The sequence below is a fragment of the Anolis sagrei genome, chromosome 2 (genome assembly GCF_037176765.1).
Source record: "Anolis sagrei isolate rAnoSag1 chromosome 2, rAnoSag1.mat, whole genome shotgun sequence".
NCBI lineage: Eukaryota > Metazoa > Chordata > Lepidosauria > Squamata > Dactyloidae > Anolis > Anolis sagrei.
The window spans coordinates 117,818,025-117,839,731 of NC_090022.1; the positions used below are offsets into that span (position 1 = coordinate 117,818,025).

General features: G+C 41.2%; 1 protein-coding gene across 3 annotated transcripts; it reads left to right on the forward strand.

Annotated features, from left to right (window-relative positions):
* Positions 1–327: 327 nt before the first annotated feature.
* TSEN54 (tRNA splicing endonuclease subunit 54) lies at positions 328–21,035 on the forward strand. 3 transcript variants are annotated; one of them, XM_060764684.2, is made up of 11 exons: positions 328–414; positions 2,267–2,431; positions 4,478–4,541; positions 4,950–5,033; positions 6,563–6,661; positions 8,247–8,299; positions 8,636–8,734; positions 9,635–10,275; positions 12,522–12,582; positions 14,991–15,107; positions 18,855–21,035. In XM_060764684.2, exons 1-11 carry the CDS (start codon positions 371–373, stop codon positions 19,003–19,005), a joined length of 1,578 nt encoding a protein of 525 aa, XP_060620667.2. In that variant the 5' UTR covers positions 328–370; the 3' UTR covers positions 19,006–21,035. The 3 variants fall into 3 exon arrangements, with proteins under 3 accessions (XP_060620667.2, XP_067319884.1, XP_067319885.1); XM_067463783.1 differs by lacking the exon at positions 328–414 and adding an exon at positions 487–570; XM_067463784.1 differs by lacking the exons at positions 328–414; positions 4,478–4,541 and having other exon boundaries at positions 2,374–2,431.
* The last annotated feature ends 672 nt before the right edge of the window (positions 21,036–21,707 follow it).

The following is a 21,707-nucleotide window of genomic DNA, read 5'->3' on the forward strand; positions in this document are numbered from 1 at the left end:
TACAACGAACTTGGAGGACAATCCTACTCGGACAACGAGGGATCGCCTAAGTAAGTAAGTATACATATCAAGCAAGGGCTCCTGTTAAAAGGCCCTATAGATTTTTTCCCCCATGAGGAGGCATTAACTATCCAGCTGAAGCACTCCTGATCCACGTGGGAGGTGAGTAATGCTTTCCTGGCATCCATTTCCTTTCCCCCTTCGCTGCCTTTTGCTCCTAAATTGGCCTCTCTCCTTCGACTGCTGGTACGGATCTACCAGCTGAGAAAATAACACGGCGATTGGAGCCATGCAACAGTGTCGCCTCTAGGACCCAGGGGGAGAGAGAGGAAGCTACAGAGGAGGTGGGCGGAGCTTGTCAGCGCTCCCAATGGAGCCCGAATGGCAACCTCGCGCCGGCCGCTGTTTGCTCAGGTAACGGGAGGGGGGAGGGAAAGAGAGGGAGGATTTAAAGGGGCCGCTCAGGACCTCCTATCTACGCCATAGGTGATCATGTTGATGTGATATTGAAATAATGCCGGAAGTACTTAGAGGGCAGCGATGGTGCTTCGAACAACGTGGCTCGGTGTGGTAGGCCGACGCTCTTATCACATGTATATCGGTGTTTAGATTGGGTGGTTTTAAGCCATGGCAGCTAAAGTGGTGTCAAACCGCATTAATTCTGCAGTGTAGATACACCTCTAGGAGCACCACATTTCTTAACCATTGGGACTCACAGCCTCAAACATCTAGATCAGGGTTTCCCAAATGCTGGTCTTCCTGCTTGTCTTGTAGACTTCAACTCCCAGAATCCTTGCTCATTGCCCAAAACAACGGAGGCTTCTGGGAGTTGAAGTCCAAAATTATCAGAAAGACTAGACTTTGGGTTTCACTGCTGTGAACTCGTGTCTGTGGGCAAACTTTGGCCCTCCAGGTGTTTTGGACTTCAACTCCCACAATTCCTAACAGCCGGTAGGCTGTTAGGAATTGTGGAAGTTGAAGTCCAAAACACCTGGAGGGACAAAGTTTGCTCATACTTGGTCCGCACTGTAGAATAAATGTAGTTTAATACCACTTTAACCCCATGACTCAATGTTATTGAATTGTGGGAGTTACTGTTTTATAAGGTCTTTAGTCTTCCCCGATGAAGCATTGGTGACTCACTAAACTACAACTCCCAGGATTCCACAGCACTGAACTATGGCAGTCAACGAGGGGTCAGTCTGCATTAATACTATAGTGTAGATGCAGCCTTGGACACAAGTGTTTTGTGTGTGTGTGTCAGGAGCAACTTGAGAAACTGCAAGTCGCTTCTGGTGTGAGAGAATTGGACATCTGCAAGGATGTTGCCCAAGGGATGCCTGGATGTTTTGATGCTTTACCATCCTTGTGGGAGGCTTCTCTCGTGTCCCCGCATGGGGAGCTGGGGCTGACAGAGGGAGCTCATCCACGTTCTCCTTAGAACCTGCGACCTGTCGGTCTTCAGCCCGGTCATCACAAGGGTTTTAACTCATTGCACTGCTGGGGGCTTTTGGACACAAGTGGAACCATAGCACTGTGAAAGGGCTTTTGGAGTTTTCTATGCAATGATTTGGCTGCAAAGGTAAAGGTTTCCCCATGACATTAATTCTAGTCGTGTCCAACATTGGAAGTGATGCTCATCTCCACTTCTAAGCCGAAGAGCCAGCATTGTCCATAGATGCCTCCAAGGTCATGTGGCCGGTATGACTGCATGGAACGCCATTACCTTCCTGCCAAAGTGGTACCTATTGATCTAATCACATTTGCATGTTTTCACACTGCTAGGTAAGCAGAAGCTGGGGCTAACAGTGGGAGCTTACCCCACTCCCCTGATTCACCATTGCCTTCTGTAGGAAGGTATTGGCGTTCCCTGCCCTCATGCCGGCCACATGACCTTGCAGTGTTATGGTTCCACTTTTGGTCAGTAAGTTCAGCAGCTCAGCGGTTTAATTCGCTACACCACTGGGAGCACTGAATTTGGCTATAGCTACTACATATTTAGGGATTTGACGTATGAATGGAGCCTGGAGTTACCAGGGTCTTCTAGCTGGTGTGGCCATCGGTATAATTTTGACTCAGAGGCAGCTTGCTCTTCAAAGCTGGGATACTATGGCAAAAGCAGGCTGTTGCCATATTGTTCTGATGGCGGGTTTCTGAGAGTTGGGCACTGTAGGATGATGGATGAGAGAGATATCTTTGACCTGATCCATTGATGTTCAAATGTTGAGGTTGGAGTTAGTTACATATTGGCTTCTTTCCCTTGTAGCCCTGCAGAACTGCTGGCGGCTCGCACTCGTGATCACAAGATTCCCCAGCGCTCTCATGGTCAGAAGGATTTCACTCCTGATGGATCTAAAGAACAAGAGGAGAGGCTGCGCCAGTGCCGGGAAGAGCACTGGCAGCTTTTGAAGGAGGAGCGCGTGGAGCGGTTGTAGGTTTCATTCCCATTGTTAAAGTATTAATAATACTAGTAATATTCTGGTTATATTTTTGTAGGTTTGCTTTCTCCTTAGCATATCCGGTTTGGACCTGTAATATCTGTGAATAGGTTTGGGAAGAACCTTTGTCTTAGGGTGCATCTACATTATAGAATTAATACAGTTTGACACCACTTTAACTGTCATGGCCTAGTGCTACGGAATCCTGGGAGTTTTAGTTTGGCGGGGCCCCAGTCTCTTTGGCAGGGAAGGCTTAAGACCTTATAGAACTATAACTTCCATGATTCCATAGCATAGAGCCATGACAGTTAAAGTGGTGTCAAACTGCAATATTCCACAATGTAGATATCCCTTTAGACCAATCATAGGCAAACTTTGGCCCTCCATATGTTTTGGATTTCAACTCCCACAATTCCTAACAGCCGGTAAACTGGCTGGGATTTCTGAGAGTTGAAGTCCCAAGCACCTGAAGGGCCGAAGTTTGGCCATGCCTGCTCTAGACTATGGCCATTCAGCTATAGTTGTCCTGCAGTTCCCATTAGGCTTAGCCAGCTTGGCCAATGATAGAAAATTGTTGCCTATAGTAGTTTATCGGTATCTGGAAAACTGAAATTTCCCTTTTTTAGTGACACATCTCATTCTACACAAAGTATCTGAGCACATTTTGTGTGCATGAGGCATTTGGTTGCACTTGTGGCTTGCAGCTCATAGAAATACCTGCAGCTTTTCATAAACTTTGGTTGGCCAAATACATAAAGGTGTTTTTAGGGGGGATTTTTTCTATATATTGTTGTATGGCCAACATGGCTGGTCCAGTGTCTGTTTAATTAGGTAGTTTATTAGGTAGTATAGTAATTCAAATAATCACTCCCTCTTATCTATACTGCACTCACACTAGCTAATCAAACTAAAGTAATAATAATAATAATAATAATAATTATTATTATTATTATTATACCCTGCTTTATCTCTCCTGAAAGGGACTCAAAGCAGCTTAACATAAAAGCATTAGCTCGCAATTTATAATACACAAATATGCAACATTAAAACAGAATTAAATATAAACAGTATTTTAAAATTTACAGTGAAAACTATTCAAACATATTCAATGCATATTCAAAGTTAAAAACCACAGCACCCTCTAAATTGATCTTAACAATCTTCTTTGAAAGTCTGTCTGAATAAAAAGGTTTTAGCCTGCCTCCAGAAGGACAACAGGGAGGGGGGCATTTTGGCTCCCCTGGGCAAAGAGTTCTAGAGTCGCGGGGTAGCCACCGAGAAGGAAGGCCCACTCTCTCGTTCCCACCAACCGAGCTTGAGATGGAGGTGGGACTGAGAGAAGGGCCTCTCCTGAAGGTCTCCGGGCCTGGACAGGTTTGTACAAGGTGATGCAGTCAACCAAATAGCCTGGACCTGAACCGTATCAGGCTTTAAAAGTCATAACAAGCACTTTGAATTGTGCCTGTAAATAGACTGCCAGCCAGTGGAACTGCTGTAATGGGGGGTTGTCAGCTCCCAGTAGCCAGCCCCAGTGAGCAACCTGGCTGCAGCCCTTTGAACCAGCCGAAGTTTCTGAGCACTCTTCAGAAAGAGCCCCACGTAGAGCGCTTTACAATAATCTAGATGTCATGTAACTAAGGCATGGACCACGGCAGCCAGATCTGGCTTCTCAAGGAACAGGTGCAGTTGGCCCACAAGTTTTCATTGTGAAACGCTTTCTCTAGTCTGACACCCTCTGGATGTGTTGCATGGTACAATTTCCAGCACCCTACAGCATGCTGATAGGGTATAATTATATTTGTGGTCCAACACCCACATCTGAAGGTTCCAGGTTGAGGAATTTATATTTATTATTGTGACTCTGTAATGCAGACATTACAAGAATGGCAAGAATTTCTCCTTGACATCTTTTGAGAATATGGGAGAACTTTGTCCCATCTTCTAAAATAGTCCTTAAGACAACCAGATATACATTTGAGGATGTTTGGATGAAGACAACATGCATTCTTCTTTTAAAAAAAACAAACCCTTTTTTATAGGGGAAGCCTGGTGAAAGCTGAGTGGAAGCCTGGCGAAGCTCTTGTGGAGCTGAAATCTCCTGCTGTGAGTGGCATTATCATCATGAGGCTATCCATCTGGAATGCAGAGTTCCTCTTTTCTTGCTGCCTTCTAGCTTACTAAACATGATTGTCTTTTCCAGTGAGTAAGGGAGCCATAAAAATGTAAAGGAACCAGGCTGGAATGTGCATGTGTCTGTGTCTTGACAGTTTAAGCACTAAATAAAGTTCTGAAAAATAAAGTAATGCGGAGCAAGATCCTTTCAGTTAAAGCCTAGGCCAAAACATTCTTATGAATGTAGTCCTGCATTTGATAGAAAGGCTCTAATTTCATCACAGGGTGGAAGGCAACCTAGAAAAGGGCTTTGCTTGTGCCATCCATTTTTGAATGGTGAAGATTTGTAAATGGCCCAGAACTAATCCTAACAACACTTGTTTTTGTCATTGTTGTCAGGGGAAATTTTGGCATACCATGGGGTTTGTGGATCAGGGGAAACAATGCCTTCTTCCAGAAGAAGCCCTGTATCTGCTGGAGTGTGTAAGTAGATCATGTCTGCAGTCCTGTAAAATGTGCGTGTGTGTTTAAATGTCAAGTTAAGTTTTGTTTGTTGTTTTGCGACTACTCCCTCCCCATTTTTGTCTTGGAGCATAGAAGGTTTGTGGACCCTATGAAAGCACTGATCCGAAAATAAATTATGTAGATTTAATAAATATGCATCTGTAGCACACAATTAGGGGAAGAGTGTGACTGCATAGAATGTGACTGATATAATCACGCTATGCTAAGATGAATTAATCCCCCCCCCCAAATAATAATCATTAAACTTTTACTAATATAGTGGGGGATGGGGGGACAAGGGAAGGAAAAGAAAAAAATCGGGATAATAGATGAGTTATTGGTTAGTTGCATCCTTACAAATGTCTAATATGTTGCACGGAGAAAACAAAGAAGGTGGGGGTTGTTGAGGTATGTGGAGTTCTTTCACAAAATTATCATTGTTACAACTAACTCTTTGTCTCTTTTTCTTTAATATATATTTCATAAAATATTGAGGATTTTAACAAATTTAATATTAAGTCTGTATCTTCTTATGTCTGCTCACATTGCCTGATGGTCTTCATATATTCTCTTCAATGGAAATTGATTTTAATTTTTCATAACAGGTTATTCCACATTAACTCTTTTCTTAAAATATTTATTGTTAATATCAGCAAAGAAAGTTCTACAATTTTCATTTAGATTGTTAGTAGGTTAGCATTTATATCATTTTATCATTATCCATGCTGTCTCTTTCTGTACTACATCAAAAACGTTTTCCATCTACAACTTTTGGGTTTGAATCACTTAGTATGATAATATTTTTTGTCAATTTTTCAGAACTTTTCCTGATAGTTCCTAAAGGCCAGATCTCCCACATTTCTCTTTCTCAATGTTTTGTTCCCAGTAGCCTGTCTATCCTTCTTTTATACAATAATAACGACTGTACAATTATACAATAATAACGACTGTACTAAAAGTTTGCACCATATTGTTTGTTGTCGCTGTGAGGTTAACAGTGCAGCATGTTTATATACTGTTGTTGAATTATATCATTGTTTATGTTATACAAGTGGTATTTTTGTTATATATATTCTCCTTCTTTTATATCAATCTATGAAAGGAGCTAATTTTAAATGCCAGCCCTGATATTACATCATAGCCAAAATGAGAGAGGAGATTGCCTCTGCACATTCAAAAAGCAATTACTATCACTTGATTGGATTTTGGGGGTGTTTTAAACAGGATGGGAATTGTATGACCCTTCAAATGTTGGCGTTTTCGTGTGTGTGTGTGCGCGATATTCATCACATCTTGTATAGGTATCCAATACGCAATATCAGTTTGTGCATGATGACTCCATAAACATCCAAGAAGACAGGTAAAAGTTAGAAAAGTGTATAGAGTTCTTGAGTCCAAATGGGCAGAATGAGATAGACTGGGCATTTGGGGCAGCAGGCAAAAAAAGGATATGATCCCCGTGGAGTTGGTTTTGCACAAGCCCTAAAAATAAAGCTTCTGTCTTACAGGGATCTATTCAGCTATTTTACAAAGACCTGCCTTTGTCAATCCAGGAAGCCTATGAGAATCTGCTGACCCAGAGGTCTATGAGTCTGCTGAAGTACCAGGTTTGTTTTAGGATATGAGTACAGTTGCAGTTATTACAGTGGATGGAAAAAACAGAGGTAGTCAATAGGAAAACATAGTAGAGTTTTACAGCACTTTGGGAACTAACCATTTAGGATCTTAGCCTGAGTCAAACTATTTACGTTCCTATGGGAGTGAGAAGATTTTATCTAATGCTTTCTGGGATTTGTCTTTTGTTCCAAAACAAAAAGCCATGCACCTAATTTGTTGTGTCTGTGTGTTTGTTCATTCACATTGACCCAATGCATTTCATAAATAGAGACGGTTTTGCCATTTCTCTCCTCTGAAATGTAGTCTATAGCACCTGATATTTATTGGCAGTTCCCCATTCCAGTACTAACTAGTGCTGACCCTATTCAGCTGTCGAGATCAGGTGAGAACTAAACCCTTTAGGGTATTTGGGCCTCTACAAAACTAGTTACTACAACAGGAGCAGAATTCAAAGATGTAGCTATGTTAGTCTGGAATATCAGTAGGTAAAGTGATCTTGTAGCACCTCAAAACTGAGAATATGAAGTGTGAGAAAGTAGAATTACTCTATGAAAGCATATCCTACCAACATTATTATCTCAGGCCCCTTCCTGTCGGGCCCTATATCCCAGGACCTACTCCCAGGTTTTCTGCTTTAAACTGGATTATATGAGTCTGCACTGCCAGATAATCTGGGATAAACAGAAAACCTGGGATCAGATCATGGAATATAGGGCCTGTTTATAGGGCGCTCAGTGTTTAAGATGCTACAAGATTCATTTAATTGCCACCATATAATTCACAAATTCATTTATTCTGGCATGGAAGGATGTATGTAGGTTCCCCACAAAAGTATCGGGTTTTCCTGCTTATTAAACAATGGGCCAGACAGTATCCCCTTTATTCAGGTCTAAGTGATAAGAGAGTGATGGTCCCCCGCCCACACACACATTTCTGTTGTTAAAATAGAAGTAATTTACATCTCTATACTTCTGCTATATTATAATGCCACTGCTGGTACTTTTATTTTTAAATTTTAAAAGATGCATGTGTTATTACTGCATAGTTTCCATGGTATTGCTTGACATTCTCTCCACCCCTGTTAATTTCTTTATTCTTCATGGTGAGCTGTTAAGATCTAGGTCATTGGAGGTCTATAACAGTATAATGATTCTTTAATTAAAATCTCATATTTTCTAAGAAATTGAACAAGTTGTGTGTGTTTTATATTTAGTTGAGAAGAATGAGCTCCTAAATATAAAAATGCTACTGGTAGGTACTGTTATAGTACATGATTCATCAGGCATGCGTTAAGTTCAGTAACCAAAACATTTACTATTCCTGTGAATAGTTACACTGAGGAACTCCAGATTTTGGGCTGTAATTCCTATCAGTCTTAATCCATCTGGTTTATGATGAGATCTGGTGGAGGTTGTAGTTCAGTCAATATCTGGAGTGCTAAATGTCCCCCGTCCTTGATGTAATGTGTAGTTTAGGTTTCAGTTCCAGATAATGTAGATCCTAGATTGGGCATGTGATTTTGAAAACCCTGCTCTTGCAAAGATGGCAGCCTTGCTTTTCATCCCTATTTTTAAGGTATTCTGCCATTTGAAGAGACTGGGTTACATCGTTTTGAGATTTCGTCCCAGGTAATTGTTTGCTAGTGATCCCTCACACTCTTGCCAGCCCCCTCCTCCTCAAGTATTCCCTTAGCCACCTCCTAATTTTGGCATGCTTGCACCTTCTCCACCTTTTAACATACCTGCCATCTTACACGAGCTTACCTATTTTCTATCTTTTGATTGGGCAGTGAGCTCTGAAAGGCTCTTTTGTTTTACATTTCTTCCTTTAATTGGCCTGGTGGATTAATTAGAAGAAGGGATTATACCCAGTGACTGTTGCTATTTTATTGGCAGACTTCTTTGGCAGGTGATGTTTTGATGATTCTTACCCCTCTACATTCTTTATATTTGACTCCTGTACAGCTTTGTTCCAACACCTTGTGAGGCACAGCTGAACCTGGACAGCCACTCTAAAAGTACAGAGGGAAGCCGACACAAGAGAAAAAGGAGCCCCAGTTCTCGGTAAAGGCATATGGGGTTCAGGAGAGATGCCCTCAACAGATTAGCTTTTGGGGACAAGTTGTTGAACACTATGAAATGTAACTAAAAAGTGATCAGGTACAGCCAGTAGTTCCAAGATACCATTATGGTTACAGTTATTTCACAACCACTCTTAAGTTTTACAAAAGTAACCAATTAAAAAAACTGAATCCTACAAACTGTGATCAGGCCTGAGATCCAAAAACACAATTTACCCCCTTGTCTTAATTTTAACATCCACAATAAAGCACAAGACAGAGAACAATCCCTTCTTTTTTTTTCTCACCCATTTAGTGAGGCCGTATGTACTCTCTTAACTAAAGAGTGACAAAAGGAACTCAGTTATTTTTGGTTAGGTTCCTATCATAATGTAACTTAGATATATTTTTGCTACTGGAAAAAGTCATTAATAAAAGTAACTAGCTACAGTGGGGGACCCCTGGTGATGTGGCAGATTAAACTGCTGAGCTGCTGAACTTGCTGACTGAAAGGTTGGCGATTTGAATCCGGGGAGTGGGGTGAGCTCCTGCTGTTAGGCCCAGCTTCTGTCAACCTAGCGGTTTGAAAACATGCAAATGTGAGTCGATCAATAAGTACCGCTTTGACGGGAAGGTAACAGCACTCCATGCAGTCATGTCGGTCACATGACCTAGGAGGTGTCTACGGACAATGCCATCTTAGAAATGGAGATGTGCCCCACCCCCCAGAGTCAGACACAACTAGACCTAATGTCAGGGGAAACCTTTACCTTTAACTACAGTGGTCCCTGTATGAGATATGTTGATAAATCAGTTTTTCTGTAAGGTCCCTTACAATGATACACTTTTATTATTCAGTATTGGTAAAAGCTCCCCATGTTTCAATCCTTATCTTCTGCGTTAGGTTACAAGATGAGAAACCTCGAACTTCTGAAAAATCTCAGAAATGGAAAGAGTCACCCAAAAAGGCCAGGTGGCATCATGAGAGAAGCAGCCACTCACCATCAGACAGTTCATCATCCAAGGAAAGAAAGAAGGCCTCAGATGCGAAACGCACAATCTCAGAGACAGTCCCATCTTCCAGTGTGACATGGCAGCATGAGGAACCTCCAGTGTGTATTCAGCAAAGATCTCAGAAGACCTTTTGGGCAGGTTATGATGATGTCCGTCCTTCCCGCTGGGATTTCGCCACAATTACATTCCCCAATGCAGGTGCTGATGGCCCACGCACCATCCTTCCACAGCCTGATAAGAAACTCCTCCCGGAGAATATCGTTGCACGGGAGTTGGATGTGGCAGGGTGGCGTGTGCGGCTGAATCAGAAGCATGAGCGGTTGACCCGCAAAGAACGGGAACAACTGAGGTGGGAGAGCCGGTACAAGACTAGTGTCAATGAGGATAAAGAAGTCAGACAGTGCTCCAACTGGCAGGAGTACAAGGCTCTTTTGGAAGAGAGGAGAATATGGAAAGAGAGGAGGCGTCCCGCACACCTTTGGGAACAGGGAGTCACACCACTGGTGAAGCCAGACCAAGGGCTTGCAACAGGTATTCATATTATTGTGGTTTGTTTATATGCTGCCATTGATGTACATACATAATGTTTTACAAGTAAATCAATCTTGTAGCCAGGAAAGCAGGAGACGCTTACTTCTTGGGAGGAGAGCAATGACCAATCTTGATAAAATTGTGAAGAGCAGAGACATTACACTGGCAACCAAGATCTGTATAGTTAAAGCAATGGTATTCCCCATAGTCACCCACGGATGTGAGAGCTGGACCATAGCAAAGGCTGAGTGAAGGAAGATCGATGCTTTTGAACTGTGGTGCTGGAGGAAAGTTCTGAGAGTGCCTTGGACAGCAAGAAGATCCAACCAGTCCATACTTCAAGAAATAAAGCCTGATTGCTCATTGGAGGGAAGAATAGTAGAGGCCAAGATGAAGTACTTTGGCCACATCACGAGAAGAAAGGAAAGCTTAGAGAAGAGTATGATGCTGGGGAAAATGGAAGGAAAAAGGAAGAGGGGCTGACCAAGGGCAAGATGGATGAATGGTATCCTTGAAGTGACTGGATTGACCTTGAAGGTGCTGGGGGTGGTGACGACTGACAGAGAGCTTTGGCGTGGACTGGTCCATGAAGTCATGAAGAGTCGGAAACGACTCAACAAATAAACAACAACTATCTTGCCGAAGGTGTATAATCTGAAATATATTTGTGTATGCATACATGGAAGAGAAGGAAGGAACAATAAAATTATAAAACTATGTGATACAACTATAAAGCACATTATCTAGATAAAATTCCCCAAAATGCAATAAAATATAAACCAATTAAAATATACAATATTTAATTAAAATTGCAAAAACTTTGGAAAACAAGATATGTATATTGGAATTTAAAAATAATGTGGGAAGGAGTAGTCTGCAAATGTTCAGTGATGTAATGCAGTGAATGAAAAAGGATAAAGCTGAGCCAAGAATGAGGAAGTCCTTGTTGGGATGAAAAGTGTAAAGTTCCTAGAACGTAGATCTAAAGCAGAGTGGTAAAAGGAAATGAGGACATGATTATAAAGAAACAATTGAAATGAGTTTGCTACAGCCTCCGTCTGAAATAAAAGATTCAATAATAAATTCAAGGCCAAGTGTTCCCTTCACAGGATAAATGGGCACATTATTATCAGTAATAGAGAAATGTATGTTCTCAAGAAAGTTTTGGAGGGAAGGTAAGTAGTTCTGGCTTTGTCGTGTTAGGTTTTATGTGACAATGAAGCATCCATCCTGAGCTAGCTGAAAAACAGGCTGAATTGTGCCTGGTGTCAGAAGAGAGTTCTAGTGTGGAGAAATAGAGTTAGGTATCATCAGCATAAATACCATATTGAGAACATTACTTAAATACAGTGTCTAAAGAGACAACAGCAAAAGGGCAAAGATAATATGTGACCTTCAGCTACCAGAGCCCTCAAACCGACCTGAGAGATAAGATGTGAACCAACTGAAGACATCTCCCCAAAATAACACATTGCATTTTCAGTAGCTCCCATTTCTCGAACAAGACCACTAGCGCACCGCTACGTCTTCAACCGACTGAATGGCGCGAATTTTTAAAAAGGAAGTTATGCTGCCTCACCCTGTACTATATGGCTGCTATGTTATATTTCAAATGAACACCGGTGCCAGCCATTTTTAATGTAACTGTATTTTAAATTGTTTTTAAGGTATTTGTTGCAATGTTTACTTATGTTTTAGTTAACTGTGTCTTATTGGATTGTATTATTTTTCATCACAATGCTTAATTCTTCGTTGTAAGCTCACTGTTATTACTGTTTCTTTATTGTGTATTAGTTTGATACATTTGTACATAATTGAGGTATTGAATGCTTGCCTTTTTGTGTGCGAAATTCCCCCGAGTCCCTTTGGGGAGAGAGGGCAGTCTAGAAATAAAGTATTATTATTATTATTATTATTATTATTATTATTATTAAGACACGACGTTTTGACTATGGCATAATGACTATAGATTAATATCAACTGGCTCAAAAAGTAAGAATGTAGATAATATAGATGCTTTTTGAATATAGAATTAATTGCAATATGATTTTAGTTCAGTTTGCCCAGAAATGGTAACTGTAGAAAATCTTTTGGGCAGAAAAGAAAGATGTAGATACATTTGTTGGAGAGCAGGATGAGACAGAACAAGCACAATGCCCAAATAACTAGCTAGTCAAAACAGATACGTTTCTTGGAGGCCATATGCCCCTAATCCTAATCTCCTGTTTTTTTCCACTACCCGCTAGCTGATGTCCTCCAGCAGATCAGTGTGTCCCAGGCCTCCCACATCTTAGATAAAGCAACTGAGTGAGTATCAAACCTGAAAGAAGGTTGAATGTGTCTCTTTTTCCTCCCTGGTCCTAGGGGAAAATAACACAAGAATACATACCTTGTATATTTATTCCATATTTGAAATTTTAAAAAATCATGTTATGGCAGTTTACAAATTTAGGACAGTGTTACACATTTTGTGCTTAACACATGATTACTGAATAAATATCCCAGGAATGTGCATAGGGTCAGAGCTTGCAAATGTACTTTTTGGACTTCAGCTCCCAGAATATCCCATTGACAGAGCCACAAGTAAGAGGATTCTGGGAGTTATAGTATTAAATGGTATATTTACCAAAATCTGTTTAGTTCATCCTGAACCAGCAGAAAAACTCCTTGCCAATAACCCAGTGCCTCTCTGACTTTAACTAACCATCCCCATGGGCAAAGAACAGCATGCCTTAATCATTAGTCCCTCATTTTTTCCCTTTCCTTCTTGGGACTGGGATAACCGTATCTACATTGCCCAAGAATCTAGTTTCAGAATATAGATTAATTGTGTAGGCTCGTATAATCCAGTTCAAAGCAGTTGATCTGCATTCTGAAACTGGATTATATGGCAGTGTAGATCCACCCTCAGTTGTAAATTCAAATGTCTTTTACTTGCTTTTAAACAAAGGGTGGACAACTACAACACAGGTACAACAGACACCCCTTGCTGTATCTTGGAGTGCCACTATCTCACCTCTTTAAAAGATATTTAAAAATATTATACTCAGAATGGCCTCTGCGAGGTGGGGTGGCAGTTATTGCTCTTTCTGGGATGTTTGAGGCATCTTTTCTTAAATCAGAAATAGGGCTTTTTAAAGTTAGGAATTAAAATGGGAATTCCCCAGGCCTCAAACAGTTGAGAAACATGTTGAAAATGCCCGCAATGATCGCAGAGGATGCAGAAAGCGTTTTTATTGAGTGCAACATGGTTGATATATTTATAAACAAATCCTAAACAGTCTTCTTGTTGCTGTGTGCCCCAAGTTTTTTTCTCCTTTTTACTTATGGTGACCCTGAGACGAACTATAATGGGGTTTTCTTGGCAAGATGTATTCTGGAGGAATTTGATTTGCCTTTGCTTTCCTCTGAAATGAGAGACTGAGTTGTGGAAGATCACCCAGTGGGTTTCCATGGCTGAGCAGGGATTTGAATCCTGGTCTCGAGTCCATGCTCAAACATGTGGAGTCTCAAAAAAAGACCTTGGAAGCTTCAGATGGCCCATGAGTCACGTTTACTCACTTTTACTATGACCCTTTCCAGCACATATGTACTCTGTCTGGAATGCTCTTGCACTTTAGCTTCCATTATAGTTCAGGTACGCTTTATAAAACCAAAGGCCTTAATGCTGTAGTTCTGCTCCTAATGCTGTAGTTTTGCCATTTTAGTGTTCATAAGCATACACGCCAAATTAGAAGCTTGCTTGGCATTAACTAAGACTCTGCCAATGGGATGTGATCTGCCAGGGAGTAACGGAGGTGGAGTTCACAGCCCTGGGGAAATATGGACATTTCTTTTTAAAAAGAGGCAGGTAACTTCTGCCTTCTAGCTGTTGCTCAACGGCAAATCCATTAGCCTTCGCTAGTATAGCCAATACTGAGATGATGGAAATTGTAACCCAGCATCTCAAGGGTTCGCATTTAAAGCTCCTTACGTAAAAAGGTGCGACGGTTGCGCAGTGGTTTAAACCTTTGAACTGTTGAATCTGCTGACCTAAAGGTTGGCAGTTTGAAGCTGCATGTTGGGGTGAACTTCCACTGTTAGCTCTAGCTCCTGCCAAGTTAGCAATTCAAAAACATGCCAATGTGAGTAGATCAATAGGTACTGCTTCAGCGGGAAGGTAATAAAGGCACCCCTGCAGCCATGCCAGGTGTCTATGGACAATAGTCTCCTTGGCTTGGAAATTGAAAAGGAGCACCTCCCCATGGCCGGAGTTGAGCACCGCCTCCAGAAGCTAGAGATGAAAGAGGAAGCATTTACCTTTGTTCTATGTACTTGTGTGTCATTATTTCATTGTATTAAAGGCACTGAATGTTTGCCTATCTGTGTATGTTGTAATCTGCTCTGAGTCCCCTCAGGGAGATAAATCGGAATATAAATAAAGATTTTGTTTGAAGAAATAATCCAGATATTCCACTGTAGTATCTGTTAAAGAAATGAGAAGAGATGGAAATTTGAATTTCTATAGTTAGGATCTAGCTTTTTGCTAAGATCATTGTCCTCCTTGTGATGTTTATTTCCATCTTCCCTTCAAATAATATTTACTCCTTAAATGGGCATGGATCTCCTTCTTTTAATCCCATTTCAGATTCTGTCCCATGCTGTATTGTATGCACACCTCTGAAGGTACAGGAGAATTTGCAAGTCTTTGTACTGAGAATTACTCTCTTCCACAGGCTGCAGAACAATTCCAAAGGCCTGACGCTAGACTTTGATGTTTATCAAGCAGATGTTGCTTCATGCTTTAAGAAGAGTGACCCTGGGAAGCCTTCTGTCCGGATGTGTGTTCGAAGGTACCAGGCTCTTGTCAAATTAATGATTAGCAAAACTGCAGATGGCTGTTAGTAGAAGGCTTAGCTTTCATTTGGAAAAGAAGGCATCCTACTGATGTGGGTGACATTTAGTCTGGGCTTTTAAAAAACAGCCTTTAACATCAATGGCATTACGTTCTTGTATTTGCGCAGAGTATGTCTGTGCAAAAAAACCTTCTGCAGTCTGTAACCAAGGGTACTCTCTTTGGGACAGGCAACCGTCTTGCCTGTGAAGCTACATATAGTAGCTTGGGAATTTGTGTATGCAGGTATTCTAAACATAAAGAAGTATTAGAATGGTGTGGCAAGACAATTTGGCTTCTGCCAGTATGTTGCACTCAAGTGGCAATTACTGTATATAGTCAAGTATAGGTGGAAGGCAGGATTGGGGGCCAAAAGTATTCATTTTGTGGAGGGCCATTCCACGGAAAAGGGAAAGCACCAATGCCACCTTAGACTGGCCATCCTGCTTGCCATTTCCCCCAGAGTAGAACGGGTCACTTTTAGATTCCTCCAGGACAGACTGAGCTTTCTCTGGACACTCCACTCACAGAAAGCATTTTTTTGTAACAGTGGAGGTACTGTATTTACATTGACCCATTGATAAGTCAACACAGGGGTTTTTTTGGACAAATTTTGACTAGAATTTTAAGCATATACTGTACATGAATATACAATAGCAAGTGCATCTGCAATACACTGTTATAGCCTATTGAAGTGACTTTCACTGTCATGGCCCCATACTAGGAAATCCTGGAATTTGTTCGTTCAGAGCTGTAAAATTCTTCATTAGACTATAGACTGTATATTTGTAGCCAATGACTAGTGAAAGACATTGTACATTACATGTTAAACTGTCCCCAGCATTTTACCTAGCAGCCAAAGTAGATTTCTGAGACTCTGAAAAATGGAAGTGGGAAGTCTCTTGTAGAATTAGTTCAGTTTATTCTGGGATATCCCAATGCTTATGTAACATATAATGTAGCTTTTTTTTTTTTTTTTTTGCTTTGGTTGCAAAAATGTTCGAAAAGAGGTAGGTAGGTAAAACTGCAACAAATTGCCACAGAGACTCAAAAGTATTAATTTGGTTTTATTTATTTATTTATTTATTTACTTTACTTGTATACCGCAGTTTCTCAGTCTAACCGGCGACTCAACGCGGTTTACAACAAGGATAAAATCAATCAACGATATACAATTTAAAACCACAAGAGCACAATATACAATATTACACAACAGTAACAACACAATGCATCTCATAACTAGAGTCGTGATCCAAATTCGTCGTCCATATTTCCATTCCTGTAATCATCACATTCATTGCACTGATTAACCAAATGCCTGTTCAAACATCCAGGTTTTTAATCTTCTTCGGAACACCATTAGCGAGGGGGCTGATCTTACCTCCATGGGAAGGGCGTTCCACAGCTGAGGGGCCACCACAGAGAAGGCCCTGTCTCTCGTCCCCGCCAGCCGCACCTGTGAAGCAGGCGGAATAGAGAGCAGGGCCTCCCCAGAAGATCTTAGGGTCCTGGCGGGCTGATAGGCAGATATACGTTCGAATAGGTAGCTTGGGCCAGAACCGTTTAGGGCTTTAAAGGCCAACGCCAGCACTTTGAATTGAGTCCGGTAGCAAATCGGCAGCCAGTGGAGCTGGTGCAGTAGAGGAGTGGTATGCTCCCTGCGCTCCGCTCCTGGCTGCCGAACGTTGGACTAGTTGGAGCTTCCGAGCCGTCTTCAAAAGCAACCCCACGTAGAGAGCGTTGCAGTAGTCTAAACGGGATGTAACCAGAGCGTGGACTACCGTGGCCAAGTCAGACTTCCCAAGGTACGGGCGCAGTTGGCGCACGAGTTTTAACTGTGCGAATGCTCCCCTGGTCACCGCCGAAACCTGAGGTTCCAGGCTCAGCGATGAGTCCAGGGTCACACCCAAACTGCGAACCTGCGTCTTCAGGGGGAGTGCGGCCCCATCCAACACAGGCTGTAACCCTATACCCTGTTCGGCCTTACGACTAACCAGGAGTACCTCTGTCTTGTCTGGATTCAGTTTCAATTTGTTCGCCCTCATCCAGACCGTCACAGCGGCCAAGCACCGGTTTAGGACCTCAACAGCCTCCTTAGTAGCAGGTGGAAAGGAGTGACAGAGTTGGACATCATCTGCGTACAGATGACATCGCACTCCGAAACTCCAGATGATCTCTCCCAGCGGCTTCATGTATATGTTAAACAACATGGGAGACAGTATTGAGCCCTGAGGAACCCCACAACACAGAGGTTGTGGGGTTGAACAGGAGTTTCATGTTGGCAGCTTAGAAACATATGTATAATTTGAAACATTTTCTTTATACAATTTGATAATACATTTGTTACTATTGTTTCTCCTTTTTATCTTGAATAGTTTGTCTGTTTGCAAGTTCCTTGTCATGGGCTTTGGCTGGCATAATAAATGTACAGATTGATTGATATTACAACTCTTGTGTGATCCCCTCCTGGACTATGGTTCCAAGAATTTATCTCCAGACTACAAATCCTAGGATTCTGTAGGATTTATTTTCATGCCAGGAGCAACTTGAGAAACTGCAAGTCACTTCTGGTGTGACTTTGCCCAGGGGACATTGCCCAGGGGACGCTCAGGTGTTTGATGTTTTACCATCCTTGTGGGAGGTTTCACTCATGTCCCTGCATGGGAAGTTGGAACTGACAGAGGGAGCTCATGCATGCTGTCCCCAGATTCGAACTTCCAACTTATCAGTCCACTCCTGCCAACACAAGGGTTTAACCCTTTGCGCTACCGGGGGCTCCTAGTTCTATAGTTCTTTGCAGTTTAAGCAGCTTCAAATAGTTATGGCTTTGTAATGCAGATACACTTAAAAGAATATGGAAAAAGACAATATCTTAAAGTGGATAAATATAGATACTGTATTCCAGGATAGGACTGTATTGTGTTATGGTGCTGTGTCTAAAAATCCTGATGTTTGTTCTCTTTCTTTCCTTCTCTCTCTCTGTATTCTTAGATCTTCTGGTATTTCTATTCTAGTAATTGACAAATCAGATAAGCTGTGATCTTCTGGTCCTTGACACTGGTTATTTTTTAATTGTCAGTGATTACAGACATTGTGTCTGAGTATATTTATGTGTTGTACACTGCCTTGACTTGCTTGGGATAGTTAGACAGAAAGGAAGCAGGACTCACAAGAACTGTCCTGTTATTGAAATAATTGGTTTCATTCATTGATTCGGAACAGAGATGTGGCTGATTGAAAGGACTGTGTATAGTCTTCAGAATCCCTGTCAGCTCCAATGTTACACTTTCTACCCTTGACATGAATACTGGTCACAGCCAGATAGTATGTACACTACTCTTCAATGCAATGATGTCCTCCAGATGTCCCCCCCCCCCCCCCCATGGGTCCTTTATACTGACTGTGATGGGAAGTGTAATCCCAAAACATCTGAAAGGACCAGGTTCAGGAATGTTGACTTATATAGTTGTTACTATTTTGTCTTCATGGTCTGAATTTTTTTTTCCAAATGAAAGCTGTTCTTATACTTTTTCATGTTGTTTGTGACTTTTGGCAATTCTAAGGTGCACATATCACAAGATTTTCTTGACAAGATTTGTTCAGAGGGAATTTGCCTTTGACTTTTTCTCTCAGAGATATTACCTGCCCCAGTACGGCTAGCTAGAAGCTCAGATATATTTACTCTTCATTTTTTTTTCTTTTAAAGGTTTGATGAGCAGGTCCCTTCCCTAAGGGCTTTGAAGCAACTTGCTTACCAAAGTGGAGACATCCCAGTGGTCTTTGCACTGGTAGACAATGGAGACATTGCCTTCTACTCTTTTAAGGAGTTCAAGCTGCCAACTGATGTCCATCCCTGAGAGAGCTGCTATCACCTGGAGACATTGGGACTGGTGTTTACACATAAATAATATATTACTCAGGGCTCAACTTCTGATTTATTCACCTGGATATAGAACAGAATCTCTAAGACCCCTTCTATACTGCCATATAATTCAGATTATCAAAGCAGATAATCCATATTACATGCCTTGAACTGGATTATATGAGTCTACACTGACACATAATCCAGTTCAAAACAGATAATCTGGATTTTATATGGCTGTGTAGAAGGGGCATAAGACCACAACACTGTTCTTTCCATCCATCCATATTAAGTATAGAAAGAACCACCCCCTTCACTAAAGCAAAGAGCAATTCAAACTAAATATTTCCCAGAACAAAACACATAATCATTGTATTCTTTTAATCCACCATTCCCAAGATTAACCTGATCATATTTTTTCTTGTGATGTTCTAGAATGAGCACTAGGTCTTGTTTAGTATTTATGGAAATACGGAATTGCTTTATTGTGAACTGATGTAAGAGGGTAGAGTTTCCAACCATGAATTCTGGCACCCACTGAATGGTTTAATATACTGTATTTCCTCAATTCTAAAGCACACTATTCACTAATATAAACACCTCTAAAAACAGGGTCCTGTTATTTATTTAGGATGCTTTTTAATGTATTGTGTTTCAAAACGTTGAACCCAATTTCAAAGCAATATATTTCATGATGATAATGTGTTAGAACGATACAAAAAGTTACAAACAGCTTAATGAGTCCGTAGGTTTGACTACCGTTGAACCAGAAACAAATTTTAAAAAGCAATCTTGCAAATGACTGAGGCTAGGGGCTGTTTGTGGGCTGGGAGAGGCACCTGGTGGTAATTGCTTTAAACTCTATGCCCCACCCTTTCAAATAGTAACAGTTTCATATATGGGTGCTTTGTTTTTACAGAAATATGTTGATTTCAAATTGGGTCCATGGTTTTTGAAACACGGTTATTTCAACAAAACATTTTTTTCTGTTGGCAGTCTTTCAATTGATGACATCTTAGAATTGCAGAAACATGGTATGTAAATGCCACAGATGACAATCGCTATCAGGGCCCACCTTATGCAAATGGCAAAAACAGGTGTCTCAGTCTCTTCAGTTGTAGCACCTTGATAGTTCTTTAACTGGGTAGCCTTACAAAATCATGGAATGTAAAGTTTGGGGAGATGTTACAAGAGTTCTGTAGTAGGTAATTCTAAATGCTTAACAAAAGTATAGATCCCAGGATTCTGTAGGATTGAGAAGCATCAAAGTTCTGTAATTCTGCAGTATGAAAAAAAAAATACAGCATGACACCTTTACACCTTAACAATACACTTTTCTAGTTCCAGAACTAAATGTAGCCAAGTGAGAATACTTTCCTAACCCCAGGCACAAAAGCGATTGTTTTGGAATATAATCCAAACCAGCTACTTTCCCAATGTATGCAAGTAGAGTACTCACATATAAATAAATGACCAGTGGTTTTCAACCTGTGGGTCCCCAGATCTTTTGGCCTACAACTCCCAGAAATCCCAGCCAGTTTACCAGCTGCTAAGATTTCTGGGAGTTGAGGGCCAAAAGAGCTGGGGACCCACAGGTTGAGAACCACTGCGCTGGACAAAAGAGAACTGCCAAAGAAATCATGGAAATATACTGACTCCTTCCTTTTTCTGTTCCATAAAAATAGCCAACCTTGAATTATTTAAAGGCTTCAGTCATTATTATTGGACTGCTATGATTCACTTCTGCTTTCCAGTGTCTGCCTTGGATTGAGTCTGATGACTTCTGATAAGAGTCACTGTGTGGTTTACCAGCGTTTATTTGCAGCCATTACTGCTAGTTTTTCTGAGAAAACAATTTTCTTTTCTTTTGTGATTTTGGCAATCAGTGTTGCGGACAGGGTGTTTTTTTCTCCCATCTGTTTCAGGACTAATTTCCATTAGAAGCTTTACAAAAAGTTTTGCTTTATGTCATTCATGGTGATGTTTGATCTTGGAAGTTAAAGCAATAAAATAAGTTTTTACAAAGCAGCGTAATGTGTTCTTTGGGGGCTGTTTTCTTAGGCTGTTTCTCCCCTAGGTTAAAGGAGTGATCGTGAATATTTATGTCATTTGGAATGTTTTCTTAATGGGTAGCAATTTGTGAATTCCCAAATATTTTAGACTGTTGTTGACTGAGTCAGGCAGAAAGAAACAAAAAAATATTTTGCCTGCTGTGCAGTGCCAGGTTGATTACTGGAAGTTAAGCTGCTGAATGTATGATAATAATGCCATAGTGTCTTATCATGTTTCCTATGGGCTGCAGGGTTTCCAGAGGGTGTGCCATTATTTATAGAAACTTTGATTATATGAACACAGCCACAATACCAATGCTGTTTATAGAGTGTCAGGAATAGGCATTAACCCTTCGCTGTATTCCAACACAAGTCACCAGCTACACCTATCGGCATGTTGGTCTTGCTGAAAATTAATTCTTGTTTAATTTGCACTTCTGGTGTAACTGCTCCTTCGTTTCTTTATAATGCCAGCTGGTCTTTGGATGGCACACTGTTTGGCTTACATGGAGTAATCTATGAGGGGCAAATCTTGGGGAATGTTGCTGTTTTGCACAATAGCCATCCTGCCTGAGGAACACAAGAACCTTTAGAAAGCTCTCCTGAAGGGGAAATATAACTCTGTTTTGCTGTGGGAAATTCTGTA